This window comes from Lactuca serriola, chromosome 5 (assembly GCF_051521515.1).
Source record: "Lactuca serriola cultivar US96UC23 chromosome 5, Lser_US96UC23_V15, whole genome shotgun sequence".
In the NCBI taxonomy this organism is placed as follows: domain Eukaryota; kingdom Viridiplantae; phylum Streptophyta; class Magnoliopsida; order Asterales; family Asteraceae; genus Lactuca; species Lactuca serriola.
Window position 1 is genome coordinate 204,824,246 of NC_136412.1, and position 15,327 is coordinate 204,839,572.

The 15,327-nt window shown below is 34.4% G+C and overlaps 1 protein-coding gene across 1 annotated transcript; it reads left to right on the forward strand.

Annotated features, from left to right (window-relative positions):
• The first annotated feature begins 10,684 nt into the window (after positions 1 to 10,684).
• LOC145053490 (protein SMAX1-LIKE 4-like) lies at positions 10,685 to 14,703 on the forward strand. The gene is made up of 3 exons (XM_079001545.1): positions 10,685 to 12,162; positions 12,748 to 12,991; positions 13,102 to 14,703. The coding sequence occupies exons 1-3, from the start codon at positions 10,796 to 10,798 to the stop codon at positions 14,641 to 14,643; spliced, it is 3,153 nt and encodes a 1,050-aa protein (XP_078857671.1). The 5' UTR covers positions 10,685 to 10,795; the 3' UTR covers positions 14,644 to 14,703.
• The last annotated feature ends 624 nt before the right edge of the window (positions 14,704 to 15,327 follow it).

The following is a 15,327-nucleotide window of genomic DNA, read 5'->3' on the forward strand; positions in this document are numbered from 1 at the left end:
TATATATATATATATATATATATATATATATATATTATACCTATAATATGATTATGTCCTATCAAGTCTTTCAGCTAACGATCATCCACCACACAAAGAAGAATTGGATGAAAAAGACACCTATTCAGCGGTTATTTTTTTAAGTTTTTTCCCTTATATCTCACTTATAGTGTGGATTCGTGAATGGTGTCTACTCTTGATTCGACTAACATGATGTTATACATATAGTATTAAAATTCTCATATATAGATATAGAGTGTATTTTAAAACCTTTTGAAAATACAAGGTTTAAATTTCATTATCTTGATTAAAAATTAATTAATTAATCTTTTAAACGATATTTGATTTAATTTTTATCTTTTAATTAAACAATTAATTAAATTAATTAAATCATTTAAGAATTACATAATCATCTTTAATTAGACTTTTATTAATTAAACTATTTAATCTTAATCATTCTATAAATTTAAAAATTAGGGTTTAGTTTACCTCATTTTAGCTATTCAAATTTTAAGGAAATTAAAATAACAAATAAGGAACTAGGAACTAGGAAACCCTAGCAAATTTTGAAAAAAAGGCAAGGAGGCAAAGAATTTTTGAAAAACCCTAGATGGTTCTTATACCACTGACGAGCTTTTTTAGGTTACAAAATAAAATAATCACAGATGATTTGCACATCAGAATTTCACATAAACAATTATGGGCACACGAAACCTAGAATTCTATGATAAAGACTAGTATATTTAAAAGTGTTAGAAGAATTGTTACTTGCTTTAGCTCTCTTGAAGATAGAACTTCGGTTTTGTCTTCAAGTCTGAAAATTTATGCCTTTGCATGGCTAAAGAAAGCTTAATCCCAAAAACCTAACTTCTAACATGACAAAAAACTCCGTAGCCCATGCATGGATGAAAGGAAAGGACCAAGCTTGCCTTTTTTGACACTATGCACTCTAAAACGCCAGAAAGTATAGCTTAAATGATCTGGAGTAGTCCAAACTCACAATAACTAAGGTTTTGGGACAAAATGGACATAAACTTAAGTTTAAACAAGATCTAGTAAAGCCAACCTCAAGGTATGAAATTTATACCTTATAAAGATGAACAATGAGGTGTAGATTCTGGATCCAAGGACTTAAGTACTCCACCACTTCTTCAATGATCTTCCTTCACCACCAAGAACACTTAAGAGTCACATCAAGGCTTCAAAACACACACTTAAGAGCTAGGGTTTCGATATTAAAGCTAAGAGGGATGGAGGTTGGTCTTAGAAGGTCCAAAGGGAAAAAAGATTTTTAAATAAGGGACATAAACCTAAAAAATTAGGGTTTGGGAGCAACACAAGTATACCCAACATACTCAACCTCCACCTCAATCCTTCTTAAAGAGTTACTCCCAGCCCGGCGTACACTTCGTGTACACTAAGCATAAGGGTTTATTGTGTAAAAATTTGACATTTAAAGGTTGAAAATGGAAATACTTGGAAACGAATGTTAAAATTCTCCTCCACTAAAATCAAACTTTGTCCTCGAAGTCAGTCGTCGCGAACAGATTCAGATAATGCTCACGCATCTCAACCTCGGGGGCTCCTAAGTCCACTTAGAGCCCTTCTAATGTTGTCACTGAACTTTGACCAAGTTCAATACCTTGTTCCTTAAGGTCATCACCTTCCTATCTTGAATCGCCACCAGCCTCTAGATGTAATTCAGGCGACCATTAACCTGAATGTCCTCCAAGGGAACCATAACTGTCTCATCAACCACATACTTCATCAACTAGGAAACATGGATGGTGTCATGAGTTTAACTCAGCTCATGAGGAATCTCTAACCGATATGCCACCTTACCCACTCGGGCTACCACTCTGACTGCACGTAAGGTCAAATGTTTTGACCTTTGACTTTCATTGACTTTTTGACCAAGTGTGCCTTTTAGTCAATTTGTGAGGGTTTTGGTTTTAAAATGGGTAAAACGGTCTTTTGCCGAAAAGTATGGATTAGACATGGCTTGGGACTAGTTATGTATGTAAAATTACCTTAATTGTTAATTAGGGTTATCAGGTGTACTTAATAGGTAAAGTCTAGTTCTGGCAGTTTGGGTGTGAGTTCTTTCAGTCAACTGTGTGAGGTGACTCTGCTCACTATACTTACCTGTTTGGTAAAATATATGTGTTGACCAACTATGTCTAATTGTTATTACTATGATATGTGTTACCGTGTGTGCTGAGACATCGGGTAGTCTCCATAATTGTTGATAACCCACAAGGCGTGTTGTTTACCCACTAAGACTTCGGGTAGTCTCCAAGGTTGCTGATAACTAATAATTGTTTATTTGTGATGTATTGTTTGGGATGCTTTAGAGAATTCACTAAGTCTTGTGCTTATAGTAGTTGATTAAATATGCTTTAGATACTTCTGATGATCACTGGATGTCGAAGACTTGATTGTACGCATTCGCATGCAGTTTATGATTCCAGATATTTTGGAATACTCTGATATTTTGATGATGATTTTTATTTCATACTTGTGATTTTTTTGAGTTGAGTTTTATGAGCAATGATTTTAGTTAATTAAAAATGAAACTTTTGGGTTTGAAAATTTAGATGTTAAAATATATATATATATATATATATATATATATATATATATATATATATATATATATATATATATGTTGGGTCAAAATTATGGTTTATACTTTACTTTTCTAAGAAAATGTATTTTTGTGTCTTGGACCGTAAACAACTTGGTGTTTACGGTCGTATACGTGTTTACGGCCGTGAACAGGTTTACAGCCATAAACCCATTCACGACCCATGTCTTCTATATATAGGGTGAGGACTGCATAATTGTGTGAGGGACAAGGAGTTTAAGTGTGGGTATTCTAAGGTGTTTTAGAGAGAGAAACAAGGGAGAAGAAGAGAGTTTGTGTGAATCTATTGTAAGGAACTTCATTCTCATCATCAGTACATCATAGATTAAAGTTACTCTTCTTCTTATTCTCTTCTATTTTGATCTGGCATCATCCAATTGATTGGGATTCCGCACCATCAATTGGTTCTGACTGATACACAATCAGTTTGGGGACTTACAAGTGGTATCAGAACTTGGTTTGTATCAATCAATTTTGTCAGATCTGGAGCTTATTTGATCTTATTTTTGAAGTTTTTCTGCGTTTTTGGATAGATCTTGGCAAAATAAGGGGGGTTTGTTCTTCGTGTTTTTCATAAAAACGAGTTCTGGATCGAGTTTTAGAGCAAAAATGGTGAAAAACGTTGTTTTTTTAGCGCTCTGAAGCAGTGTTTACGGCCTTTGAAGGGTTTACGGCCGGAGTTTACGGTCACCGGAGTTTACGGTCGACCGAAGTTTGCGGCCGGAGTTTACGGTCGTCGGAGTTGACGACCGGCGGTTTGCGGCTAGCCTCGAACGTGTGCGACTCGGTCTCGTGTACGGCTAGGCGGCTTCGAACGGTGTTCACGACTAAAGTGACTTCGGACAGTGTGCGAGTCTTCGGTTGGAGGTCCTGGTCAGCTCAGTCTTCGCAACTTTCATTAAAAAATTCGGGGAGTTTTGGGGTTGCCAGGGAACAAACCTAGGTCCCCGGGTTCATCAGCAAGGCGCCTTACCAGCTGATCTAGCCTGCTAGATGGAATAACATTTCGAAATTTAATTCAAAACCACTCCCAGTCGCTTCTAGTTTCACAAATTACACACTTTTAATCCCAAAATTCAATTTCTTTTAATTTTAAATTCCATTTTCAACCCAAAATTTTAATTTTTAAATTTTGACTTTTATTTTTGACTTTTTACTTAACTTTAACTTTGACTTTCAAGTTTGACCTTTGACTTTCTCGTTTGACTTTTAAATTTTCAAATTTAGCTTTTCGGTTTGACTTTTAAGTTTGACTTTTGAGTTTCAATTTTTAAATTTGACTTTTGAGGTTTATAGTCAAAGAGCATTTTTAAATTTGACTTTTAAGTTTGATTTTGTCTTCTAGTTGTGCTTTTAATGGTTTTTGAGGTCTACGAGGGAATTGAAGACATGAAAGAGAGTAGTCAGGAGATGTTAAGACAAAACTTCAACATGTTCAATTATATCCCTGGAGAAACCCTGGAAGCTCAGTTGTAGTGATTTACTACACTTACTACTGAGATTAATATAGCTGGGATCTTCTTGACTAAATCTGAGATAAACAAAAAGCTGCTGAATGCACTTCCGAAGTCATGGGATATGAACGTGGCTGTCATCAAGAAGACAAAAGATCTCAATTGTCTTAGTCTTGCTGCTGTAATTGAAGAACTTGACGCTTTGAAGTGTGGAAAAACAATGAGTTCCGCAAACATCCCGGTCACTGAAGTTTCATGCACTCCATCTTGTGAAGATACGATTAAAATTCTTCGTGAACATAATGATTTGCTAAAAAGGGAATTCGAGGACCTAAAATACGAAGGATATCAACTTAGGAAAGGACAAAAACCCCTGAAGGCTGAATTAGAAGCAAAAATCAAAGACTTTAGGAAGCTTCAGGAAGAATTCAGCAACAAGTGTGAAAAATATGACTATATTAAGAGACAATTTGATGCTGTAACTGAAGAACTTGAGGCTTAGAAAATTAAGTGTGGAAAAACAGATGTTAGTTTCAAAAATTATACTGCGTCAAGTAAGACAGTCGAGTCCTTATTTGAAATCCAATTAAAGTTCAAAGATAATCAAAACAAGGGTCTAGGGTATGATAGTGTTCCTCCACCTTTCAATCATAACTACACATCCATCCCTATGACACAGGAAGAAATTGACAGGGAGGCACATCTTCAATATGGCAAACCAGCTGGATTTGTGCCAGAAAGTGTTGAGCTGAACGATTCTAATGTTTCTACTGCATGTGCAGGTAAAGTAGCAGAAGATGAGAACAAGGAGAAAACCATTGAACAAACCAACATCTCCTTGAGCTCTGAATCTATTGCTTCGAACTCAGTTGCTTCTGATCAACCTGCTGTTGAGAAATACATGCCACCAATTCCAGTGAAACGGAGTGCCTGCTGCAATTGTGCTTGTGGGAAAAATAAGAGACAAGGCAAGGATATGCCACCAGGGGCAGGAAGAAACAACTTCACAGTGAAGAAAAAGACATATTTTCACTGTGGAACACCTGGACACATTGCCAAAAATCGTCCTAATCGTGCATACGTTCCCTACTATGCACAAGAGTGGCAGAACGTGCCAAGAGGGAGATACTCCAAAAGAAATCCCTCAAGGTCATGTTAAAACAATGATCACTGGAACGTGCAGAAGGCCAATAATCAAACCCATGAGGCCAAGAATCTGAATCCCAAGGGCAAGAAGGGAATGTCGGCCAAGAAGCCAAATCCAAGAGATGCTCTAGTCAAACAAAGACCAGTTAGGTCAAAGTCATCTCAACGGCCGACATCAAGATCAAAAGCAAGTACTGAGCCACCCATCAGATCGAAAAAGAAATGGGTTAAACCCAACTACAGATGGGTACCGAAGGTTCAATCTCCCAAATCTTCCAATGATTCTAATATTTATACATCTTCTGTTTGTGATAAGCAGGATATGTCTTGGGAGAGAGTACCTTGCAAAGATGACAAAGGTCAACCCAGTTTCAAAATGGACTGGGTTCCAAAGACCAACTGATCCCGCTCTGTGTCAAAGCAGCTATGGAGGCATATCATGAGAATTCGGTTTGTTGATAGTGGCTATTCCAGGCACATGATAGGGGACATCTCTCAACTGTACAACATTCAGACCGTTTTTTTGAGAGTATGTGTCCTTTTGCAGGAAAAGAGGAAAGGAAGAGATCACAAATGGGGTTAGTGCTTAATAACATGAAGAATTTTTGGATATGCTCTGAGATTATGCATGCTGTTCTCAGACCTTCTGGATGCAAATTCAATCGGTGAATTACGGTTTGCGTTTTCTTCTCTATACTCCTGAGTTTATCTTACTCTGATTCGTTTTAAAGACACTTTTTCATTTTCTTAATAGTTTTTCGTTAGTAGTTATTATTGGGAAGTGATATCAAGAAAGTGATAACGGGCAGTCTAAAACATGTGCAAATGACTAAATTTGAATTGTCTAGACTCTGTGATCAATGTGCTGGTAGGCACGAAGGATTTGAAAGTGTGGATTTAGGTAGGATTGTTTGGACTGACCATACGACGCTCGGGTAGATTGAGTAGTGAGATAAACATGGGAACCTACAGGATACACTAAATTAATACGCATCTAGAACAGTGGTTCGAATTTTCCTTGACGTACGAACTTTTTTCCTTAATTCTGGTTCTGATAGGGCAATTAAGGGTTCTGATAAAGTAGGTCTGTAGGAAATTATTTTCTTGCTTTCTATCTGTCAGTTATATGTTGCTTCCTCTGCGTGATCGGAAGATCCGACCTGGAATGCAACATATGCAACTCTATTTCTACACACCTTCTTATCTATGAAACTATTTCTATATGTTAGCCATATGTTGTCCCCTCTACGTGATCGGAAGATTCGACCTGGGACACAACAGTGTTGTAAAACTCGCCGAGTTGGCCGATTACTCCTCCGAGTACTCGCTACTCCCCCCCTTGTCGAGGCGAGTTACATAATCTCGAGTACTCCCCGATCGGCCCCTTACTGAACTAAGTAGTGTTGTGAAATCCGGTCAACACGGTGATTAATATGTATAATATGCATAATGATTTATTATTTAACACACATAGATGCGATTATTACTACATATATATCTTAAATTTTCAGTAATTATTCACGAAGTGAGACCATTGTGTGTTTTTCATTTTTTTGTGTATTCACATGTATCCAATTTTGTTATATATTTCAATCAACTTATGATTTTATCTTATGATTTTGACATATATAATTCCCCTAAAAATATTTCTACACAAATTTCCAAATCCGAGTACTCCCCGAGTACTCCCGAGTACTCGCTACACGGTAGTGGGCCGAACAGGTACCGAGTAACGAGTTCTACAACCTTGGGACACAGCATATGCAACATTCTACCTCTCAATCCCTCTATCCTAGTTAGCCATATGTTGTCCCCTCTGCGTGATTGAAAGAGATCCGACCAGAGACACAACATATGCATCTATTTCTAAATCTGACTTCCTCTTTAATAATTATCTATTCACCTAAAGTAAGGAGTTCTTTGGAAGTTCTTGATAATCAGGGTATATCGGGAAGTGGGGAACACGTTCTAGTGCAACTAAAATTGAACCATTTAGAGGTTGTCTGTAGATCTCGTTGCTTAATTTAAGTGGACAACAATACCTGTGGTCGTTGTCAGCTAAATGGTATATTTGGAAAAATTTATCAATATCCTTCGTGTTTAAGTGGACCATAATACCAAAAATTGACCAGATCTATTCATAAATGTGAAGGTACTGATAAACAAGTTAAGGCTGTCTCACAACTTTGATCACAAATATTTTTGTTTTTGTTAAATTTGTTAATAGTTTTCCTCTATGCACAAATTTAGGGGGAGAATTAAAAAAAATTCAAAAATCAAACAAAAATCAGAAAAATTCAAAAATCAAACAAAAATCAGCAAATTAAAAATAAAACATAGTGTTATTTCTTGTTCAGAAAAATCAGAAAATCCAAAAATATTTTTGTTTCTATTTTATTTTTTCAGAAAATATGAAAAACCCCAAAAATATTGTGTGCTAAAGTTTTCTTTTAGTTTACTTTTGTCTTGAAAAATGAATTCAAAATGTAGATGAGACTCATGGAGTCTGTATCGAGATTTCTGAGCCGAAGCTTCATTCGTGAGCATCAAAGAATTCTCATTCGAAGGAACAAGAAATAAAGATAATTCTTTCAACATTCAATTTGTCAACATCAGAAGCAAGGTGAAGCTGACTTGAAGATTATGTGACAGATTGCATTGAAGCCTTCTCAATTAATTTGCTGCTATCTATAAACCTGATGAAGTGATCCAGAAGATTTGTTCTCTCTGAAGATTCTCAAGTTGAAAGCGCTATCTTTCAAGAATCTTTTCAAGATGCCTCATCACCCAATGTGCGTTCAATACATATAGTTTTTAATATATAATATTTATATCATAATAAATATTATATTATTGGATTATTAAATTTTTTAGTTAATATTTTTAATTCTTTTTTTAAATTATTTTTTATTGGATTATTACTTTTAATTTATTACTTTCTTCATATACTAAATATTGTTTTATCGGATTATTAAATTATTTTAGTTAATTATTTTTTTTAAATTGTCGAAGTATTTTTATTGAATTATTATATATCAATACATATAGTTTTTAATATATAATATTTATATCATAATAAATACTATATTATTGGATTATTATTTTCTTTTAGTTAATTTTTGTAATTTTTTTTGTAACTATTTTTTTATTGGATCATTACTTTTGATTTATTATTTTCTTCATATACTAAATATTATTTTATTGGATTATTAGTTTATTTTTAATTTATAATAATAGTTCTTGTATATTTTATTGCTTCCACCACAAAGTCGTAGGATACGCAAAATCATCGTCTCTCATCATCGAAATTGTTATGATCAATGTCAAACACCTTCATTTCATGTAGCTTATAATGAGAAACCATAGGGAAAATACCACCACCATCACTCGGTCAACACCACCACTTATAATTGTTATAGGTGTTTGTTGCGCATTATGTGTGATATAAAGGATTCCAGTGGATTATGAAGAGGCTGTCGCAGGTGGCTACCTGCAAGGCTGGGTGGAACAGGGTAGGGTATCTACTGAACAAATAAAATAATGTTTTGTAATATATAATAATCCCACAATAATATATATATATATATATATATATATATACATATATATATATATATATAATATTAAAAACTATATATACTGATATATAATAATTCAATACAAAAATTCCTTCGACTAAAAAAAATTAATAATAAAATTAACTAAAATAAATTAATAATCCAATAAAACTATATTTAGTATATGAAGAAAAATAATAAATTAGAAGTAATAATCTAATAAAAAATATATATAAAAACAATTACGAAAATTAACTAAAAAAATTAATAATCCAACAATATAATATTTATTACGATATAAATATTATATATTAAAATCTATATGTATTGATATATAATTATTCAATAAAAAAATTACTCCAAAAAACAAATTAAAAATCAACTAAAATAAATTAATAATCCAATAAAACAATATTTATTAATATATAATATTATATATTAAAAATAATATCTATTAATATTTAATACTTCAATAAAATAAAAAACATGTATGCAAAAATGGTCCTTATAGTATGGTAAAAGACAAAACTGCGAAAATGGTCACTGGGGGTAAAATTGTCATTTTAATAAAGTTAACAACGAACATGTTAAACTTAACGGATGAGAGACCAAAACCACATCAAAACTTGTTGAAAGTGACCAAATCTGCAACTTTTCAAACGTTTGGACCATAACCACATAATATGAGAAATCACAGAGAACATTTTTGCAGTTTTGTCTATATATATATATATATATATATATATATATATATATATATATATATATATATATATATATATATAAGTTTGTAATAAGAATTGCTAAGAGAAATGATAAACATGAAAAAGGTTGGAAGCACTTTGCTTTTAAAATGTATGATGAGAGTGTGGGGGCAACTTTCCCTTTATTCACTTTATTTGAATTTCTGCTGGGGTTGTCTGTCTATTCAAAGCAGCAGTAACCAAAACCGCACTGCCTGGTTCTATTTAATTTTATTTTTATCAAAAATAAATACACAATTCCCTAGGGGCCCACCCTATTTTAACAGACTCTTATTTCTCAAATTCCATACTCAGCCACCAATCACAAAATCAATTTTTTTATACTCCAACGATCATTAATCATCTTAAAAAAGAATGATTATTCGTAATTTCCTTTTCATGATGTTAGACATTGTATGTAATTAGCATTTGTTATACAAAAAGGAAAAAAAAAATACTTTGCTGGATATAAGAAAAAGTAACAAACTTGATTTCCAAAATAAAAACTGCTTTTGAGGCAATCAAAACTATTTCAAAACTCTTCAATAATTAAGGTATAGAAATTTCACTTTACATTACATCATATTTTTATTGATGTGAAATTACTAAACTAACCTTTATATGTATGTATAATGTATGTACGTATTGTTGTAGTGGGGAAAAAGAAAAGGTACTTGATAGTCTTAACCGTAAACCGAAGACAGAAAAAGCTAGCAATTGATCAATGAGAATTTATAAAAGCCAAAACAAAAAGTGATTGCATGGGAGCTTTTGCTGATGACAGAGCAAGTACTACTGCTTTAATGAGTACAATGTGCATCAATTGTTGTACCCATAACAACATTTTTCCAATATCTCGACTCTACAAAAGTTATCTAACCAAGAAAATAAATATTAAAAGGTAAAGAAACTGATCATATTAACTACATGTATATATAAAGGTGGTGTATCATACATGCTACTACTATAGCCTATTCTTCTTCTTCTTCTTCTTCTTCCCTAGCTCAATAACAAACCCTAATTCAAACTGTGTTTCTTGAAGAACAACAGGTTGTGGATTAGAAAACTAGGGTTTCCTTCATCGTTTAGAGAACCCTAATTCTACCATTTGTGTTTCTTTAAGATCAACAAGTGGGTGGGGTTTACAAGAGATAGAGTAACTAGGGTTTTGTTTGTTGAAGAAAGATAACACCATAGCTAGGGTTTCATCTTTAGAGGGGTGTGGGGGGTGGGTGTTGGAGCCAAGTGATGCGCTCAGGAGGTTGTACTGTACAACAGACACTAACAACAGAGGCTGCTTCTGTGTTGAAGCACTCTCTCAGCCTTGCAAGGAGGAGAGGCCATGCTCAGGTCACTCCCCTTCATGTCGCTGCGACTCTTCTTATGAGCTCAAGAGCCAGTATTCTAAGAAGAGCTTGCCTCAAATCACAAAACACTTCTTCCACTTCCCATAATACCCCTACTATTCTCCACAATCCCCATATTACCCCTACTACACCACCCCTCCATTGTAGGGCGCTTGAGCTTTGCTTCAATGTGGCTCTCAACAGGCTGCCGACGACTCCTGGGCCACTCCTCCATGGCCAACCTTCACTCTCTAATGCTCTCATTGCTGCACTCAAGAGAGCTCAAGCTCATCAGAGAAGGGGTTGTATTGAGAATCAACAGACTCAAACACAGCAACAGTGTCAGCAACAACAACAGCCGCCATTGTTAGCCATTAAAGTGGAGCTTGAGCAGCTCATTCTGTCGATTCTTGATGACCCGAGTGTTAGTAGGGTTATGAGGGAAGCGGGTTTCTCAAGTACTGCTGTGAAAAGCAATTTGGAAGATTTTTCTTCAAACTCTTTAACTTCTGCACCACGAGTGTTCTTTAGCAGCTCCGGTGGTGGCGTTTACTCATCTCCTTCATCACCAAACTCTGATCACCAGTACCACCCTCATCATCAAAACCCTAACTTTTGGCAAACCCATTTCTTGAATCACACTCCTGACCAAAACCCACTTTTCATTTCACCTTCGAAGAACACCCCATCTCCAGAATCCGATCATTCTTTGAAGAAAGATGTAAGCTTGGTTATGGAGGTTTTGCTAGGGAAGAAGCAAAGAAAAAACACAGTTATTGTCGGAGATTCTTTGTCGATAACTGAAGGCGTAGTCATCGAGCTAATGGGAAAAGTAGATAAAGGCGATGTCCCTGATGAATTAAGATGTGCTCATTTCATAAAGTTTCAGTTCTCATCAGTGCCATTGAGGTTCATGAAAAGGGAGGAAGTGGAGATGAATTTATCAGATTTAAGAAGAAAAGTTGAATCATTGTCGTCATCAGGAGGAGGAGTGATCATATACGCAGGTGACTTGAAATGGACAGTGGATGAGAGAGAGGTCGGAGTAACTGGTTATAGTCCGGTGGATCATCTTGTTGTTGAAATTGGGAGATTGGTTTCACAATATAATGTCACAAACAAAGTTTGGTTAATTGGAACTGCAAATTATCAGACATTCATGAAGTGCAAGAAGAAACAACCTTCGCTTGAGCTTCAATGGAGTCTTCAAGCTGTTTCTGTTCCTTCTGGTGGACTTGGATTGAGTCTCAATGCTACTACGACGACAAGGTAATTTAGGTTATTGTACAACTTCTATTGCATAAAGTACTATACTTTCGTTTACTTAATCGGTTATCATATGAAAGCAACAAATTTGGTTATGTATTTAAGTGAAGTTTTAGAAATAAAATTGGCTTTTTTGAGTTTGTAGATAAAAACATTCTTGTGTCTGAACACAAAGGCATGAGAGCATGCTGACCCTGGAAAAAGTAACGTTGGAAGAGGAGACAGTGTTGTTGATTTTCATTTTTCTTTTTCTTTTTATTCGTTGCCTTTTAGTTTTGTCCTTATGCTCAAAATTGGGACATATTTTCTGATTGAACAAAAAGAAAGACAATGACCAATTTTCTCATTTTAAAAAACAAAAATGAAATTTATTTCCATTATCTTAGTTTCTATTTAATTTTGAGAGAAAAAAATACATTTTTAGTAATCAATAATTAAGAAAGGATTTTATTTATATCATATTCTTTCTATGTATAAAAAAGCTAATACCCATATTTTTGCATTAGTAGTATAGTGAGTATTAATTATAATGGGGTTTCTAGAAAATTATTTATTTATATATTAATATGGTTATTGATGGTTTTGTAGTGGGCATGACTCAAGGGTAAACATGTCAAATAACACAAGTGATGAAATGGTGGATATGAAGCCATTGAAACACAACAAAGAGGAGGGAGACGATGATATGGTGGTGATGAGTTGTTGTGGAGAATGCAATTCCAATTATGAAAAGGAAGCTGCCGCCGCTGCCACCACAGCTGCCGGAAATAAGCCCTCCACCGTCTTACCATTTTGGCTTCACCCTTCAACATCTCCATCAAGCCTTCACAAGGTATGGTCATTGCTCCCATAATAATATGAAAATACTATAATACCCTTGACAAAGATTAATAACTCGTTGTTAATTAGTAGCTCACAAGATTTTTTGTGTCGGATTTTCAGGAAAACATAATTGAGCTTAGGAGGAAGTGGAACAGACTATGCCAAAGTCTACATCAAGGAAAGCAAAATCTGAATAACAATTGCATGAATTCATCATCGTTAATCAGCAACGATAATCAAGGATTGATTGGAAAAAGCTACTCCTGCAACTCCTCACGCTATCCATTTTGGTCTAACAACAATAATCATGTCAAAAACATCTCATCGATCTCCTTTGGTGACACTTTGAAGTCTCAAAATGGTGGTGGAGAGCGTTCTTATCCTCGATTCAGAAGACAGCAATCTTGTCACATTGATCTCAGTTTCAGCAGCCGGAATCATTCCAATGTCGATCAAGAACCAAACTTGGATTGTCTTAAGAGTAGAGAAGACGATAAAGAAGTCAAAATCACACTTGGTCTTGGAAATTCGGCTTCAGATTTGTCCAAAAGACAAGATGTTTACAAGTGTTTACAAGAGAATGTGCCTTGGCATTCGGAGAAAATGCACTCGATTGTTGAGTTTTTGATGAGTACTTCATCGTCTAAAGCTGTAAAAAAGGATTCTTGGTTCTTGATGGAGGGTAATGACTCTATAGGGAAAAGAAGATTGGCAATGGCGATTACGGAGGCCATGTTTGGCTCTAGTGATTTGCTTTTGTGCTTTAACATGAGGGATTCGGTTAACAAATGTGAAAATCTTGAAAGGGCATTGAAAGGTCAAGAAAATGCTGTTGTTTTGGTGGAAGATGCTGATTTTGGAGATGGGAAGTTTTTAAAATCTTTAAGTGATGGATTTGAGAAGGGGAAATTTGGCGAAAATGGTCAAGTTATCTTCATTTTAAGTAAGGGTGATCATCTTGGTGATGATAAAAGAAGCCGATCTTCATTAGCCCGAATTAAATTGGTTGTGAACGAGATGAATTCAACTTCCGAAATTGATCAAAAACGAAAACCCAAATGGGATTCGGATGAATTTAGCAAGAGAAAAGTTCCAAGAATTGAAGAGGAAGAAGTCAAGAAAGACTTGTCTAGGCAATCAAGCTCAAATACTCTTGATCTCAATATTAAGGCTGAGGCACAAGATGATGACAATGAAAACACATTAGATTTCAGCCCTAATTCGAGTGATTTGACCCGCGAAATGGATGGTAGTCCAAGGAACCCACTCGGGTTTCTTGAAACGGTTAAAACCCGCTTTGTATTTGACCGATCTTTGGCTCGAGACAGCTTAATGAGAGAGAGCTTCTTGTTTAAGTTGAGAGCCGTATTAGCGATAGTGTTTGGGAGCATAGAATTTGAGTTGAAAGTGGAAGACATGGTGTTAGATGAGATTTTGTTTGGGTGTGGGTTATACTTGAATGGCTTGTTTGAGAAATGGCTTAAAGAAGTTTTTCAAACGAGCTTGGATATGGTTAAAAAAGGGGGGAAAGGAGTAAAAAGTTTAAGGGTTTCTTTGGTGATAGATGAAAAAGAAGGGGGTGGGGTTGGTATAGAAGAAAAGGATGAGGGGTTCATGGGTTCGAATCTCCCTAACAAAATCAAAATATGTTTTGTTATGTAGGTTTATTTTACCTTTGTAAAAATATGAAAATTTCTATAAATCAAATGTTTTGTTTATGTAGACCTTTGTTTTTTATATGACGATGCAAATAAATCAAAATATCCAATATGAAAATATGTTATATGACTAAGTTAGTGAACCCTTGAATCAAAAAAAAAAAAAAAAAAAAAAAAACCTTATATCTTAAAGCTTTTTATATGGATATTATTGATCATCCAAATCAGTCTAATGAATTTTAAAAATATTGAGCTTTAGCTACTGATAATCTGAATTTCTTATTTAAATCATTATTTATCTTTTTTTTTTCAACAGTAAGTTAATATTTGTCAGGAATTCCTTAGTATATTGTAAGTTTGTAACATAAATGATAACAAATAACAAACATTTTTTCTATAATATGTGTACATATTATAAATAGTTAGTTGAAAATAGCAATGTACTTAAACTATATATAGATTCCTTTGTATGTTGTAAGTTTGTAACAAAAGTGATAACAAACATATGTTCTTCCCTTTACTTTCTCTCTCTAACTATCTTAAAATGGTATCAAAGCAACATGGCTGGTTGTTCGATCCTAATTCTTTCTTGAATCATAATTATTAAAACGATTCCAATCATTGATCAAAATAATAGTTCATCATCTAAGCCAACAATTAATTCCTCTTCTATTGTGAAAGGAAATGA

What these genes read in the sequence shown, in the direction of transcription:
- LOC145053490 (XM_079001545.1), top strand. Translation starts at nt 10,796, where the DNA reads ATGCGCTCAGGAGGTTGTACTGTACAACAGACACTAACAACAGAGGCT. An exon ending in AATGCTACTACGACGACAAG is followed by an intron (nt 12,163 to 12,747) that starts GTAATTTAGGTT and finishes ATGGTTTTGTAG; the next exon opens with TGGGCATGACTCAAGGGTAA. An exon ending in CTCCATCAAGCCTTCACAAG is followed by an intron (nt 12,992 to 13,101) that starts GTATGGTCATTG and finishes TCGGATTTTCAG; the next exon opens with GAAAACATAATTGAGCTTAG.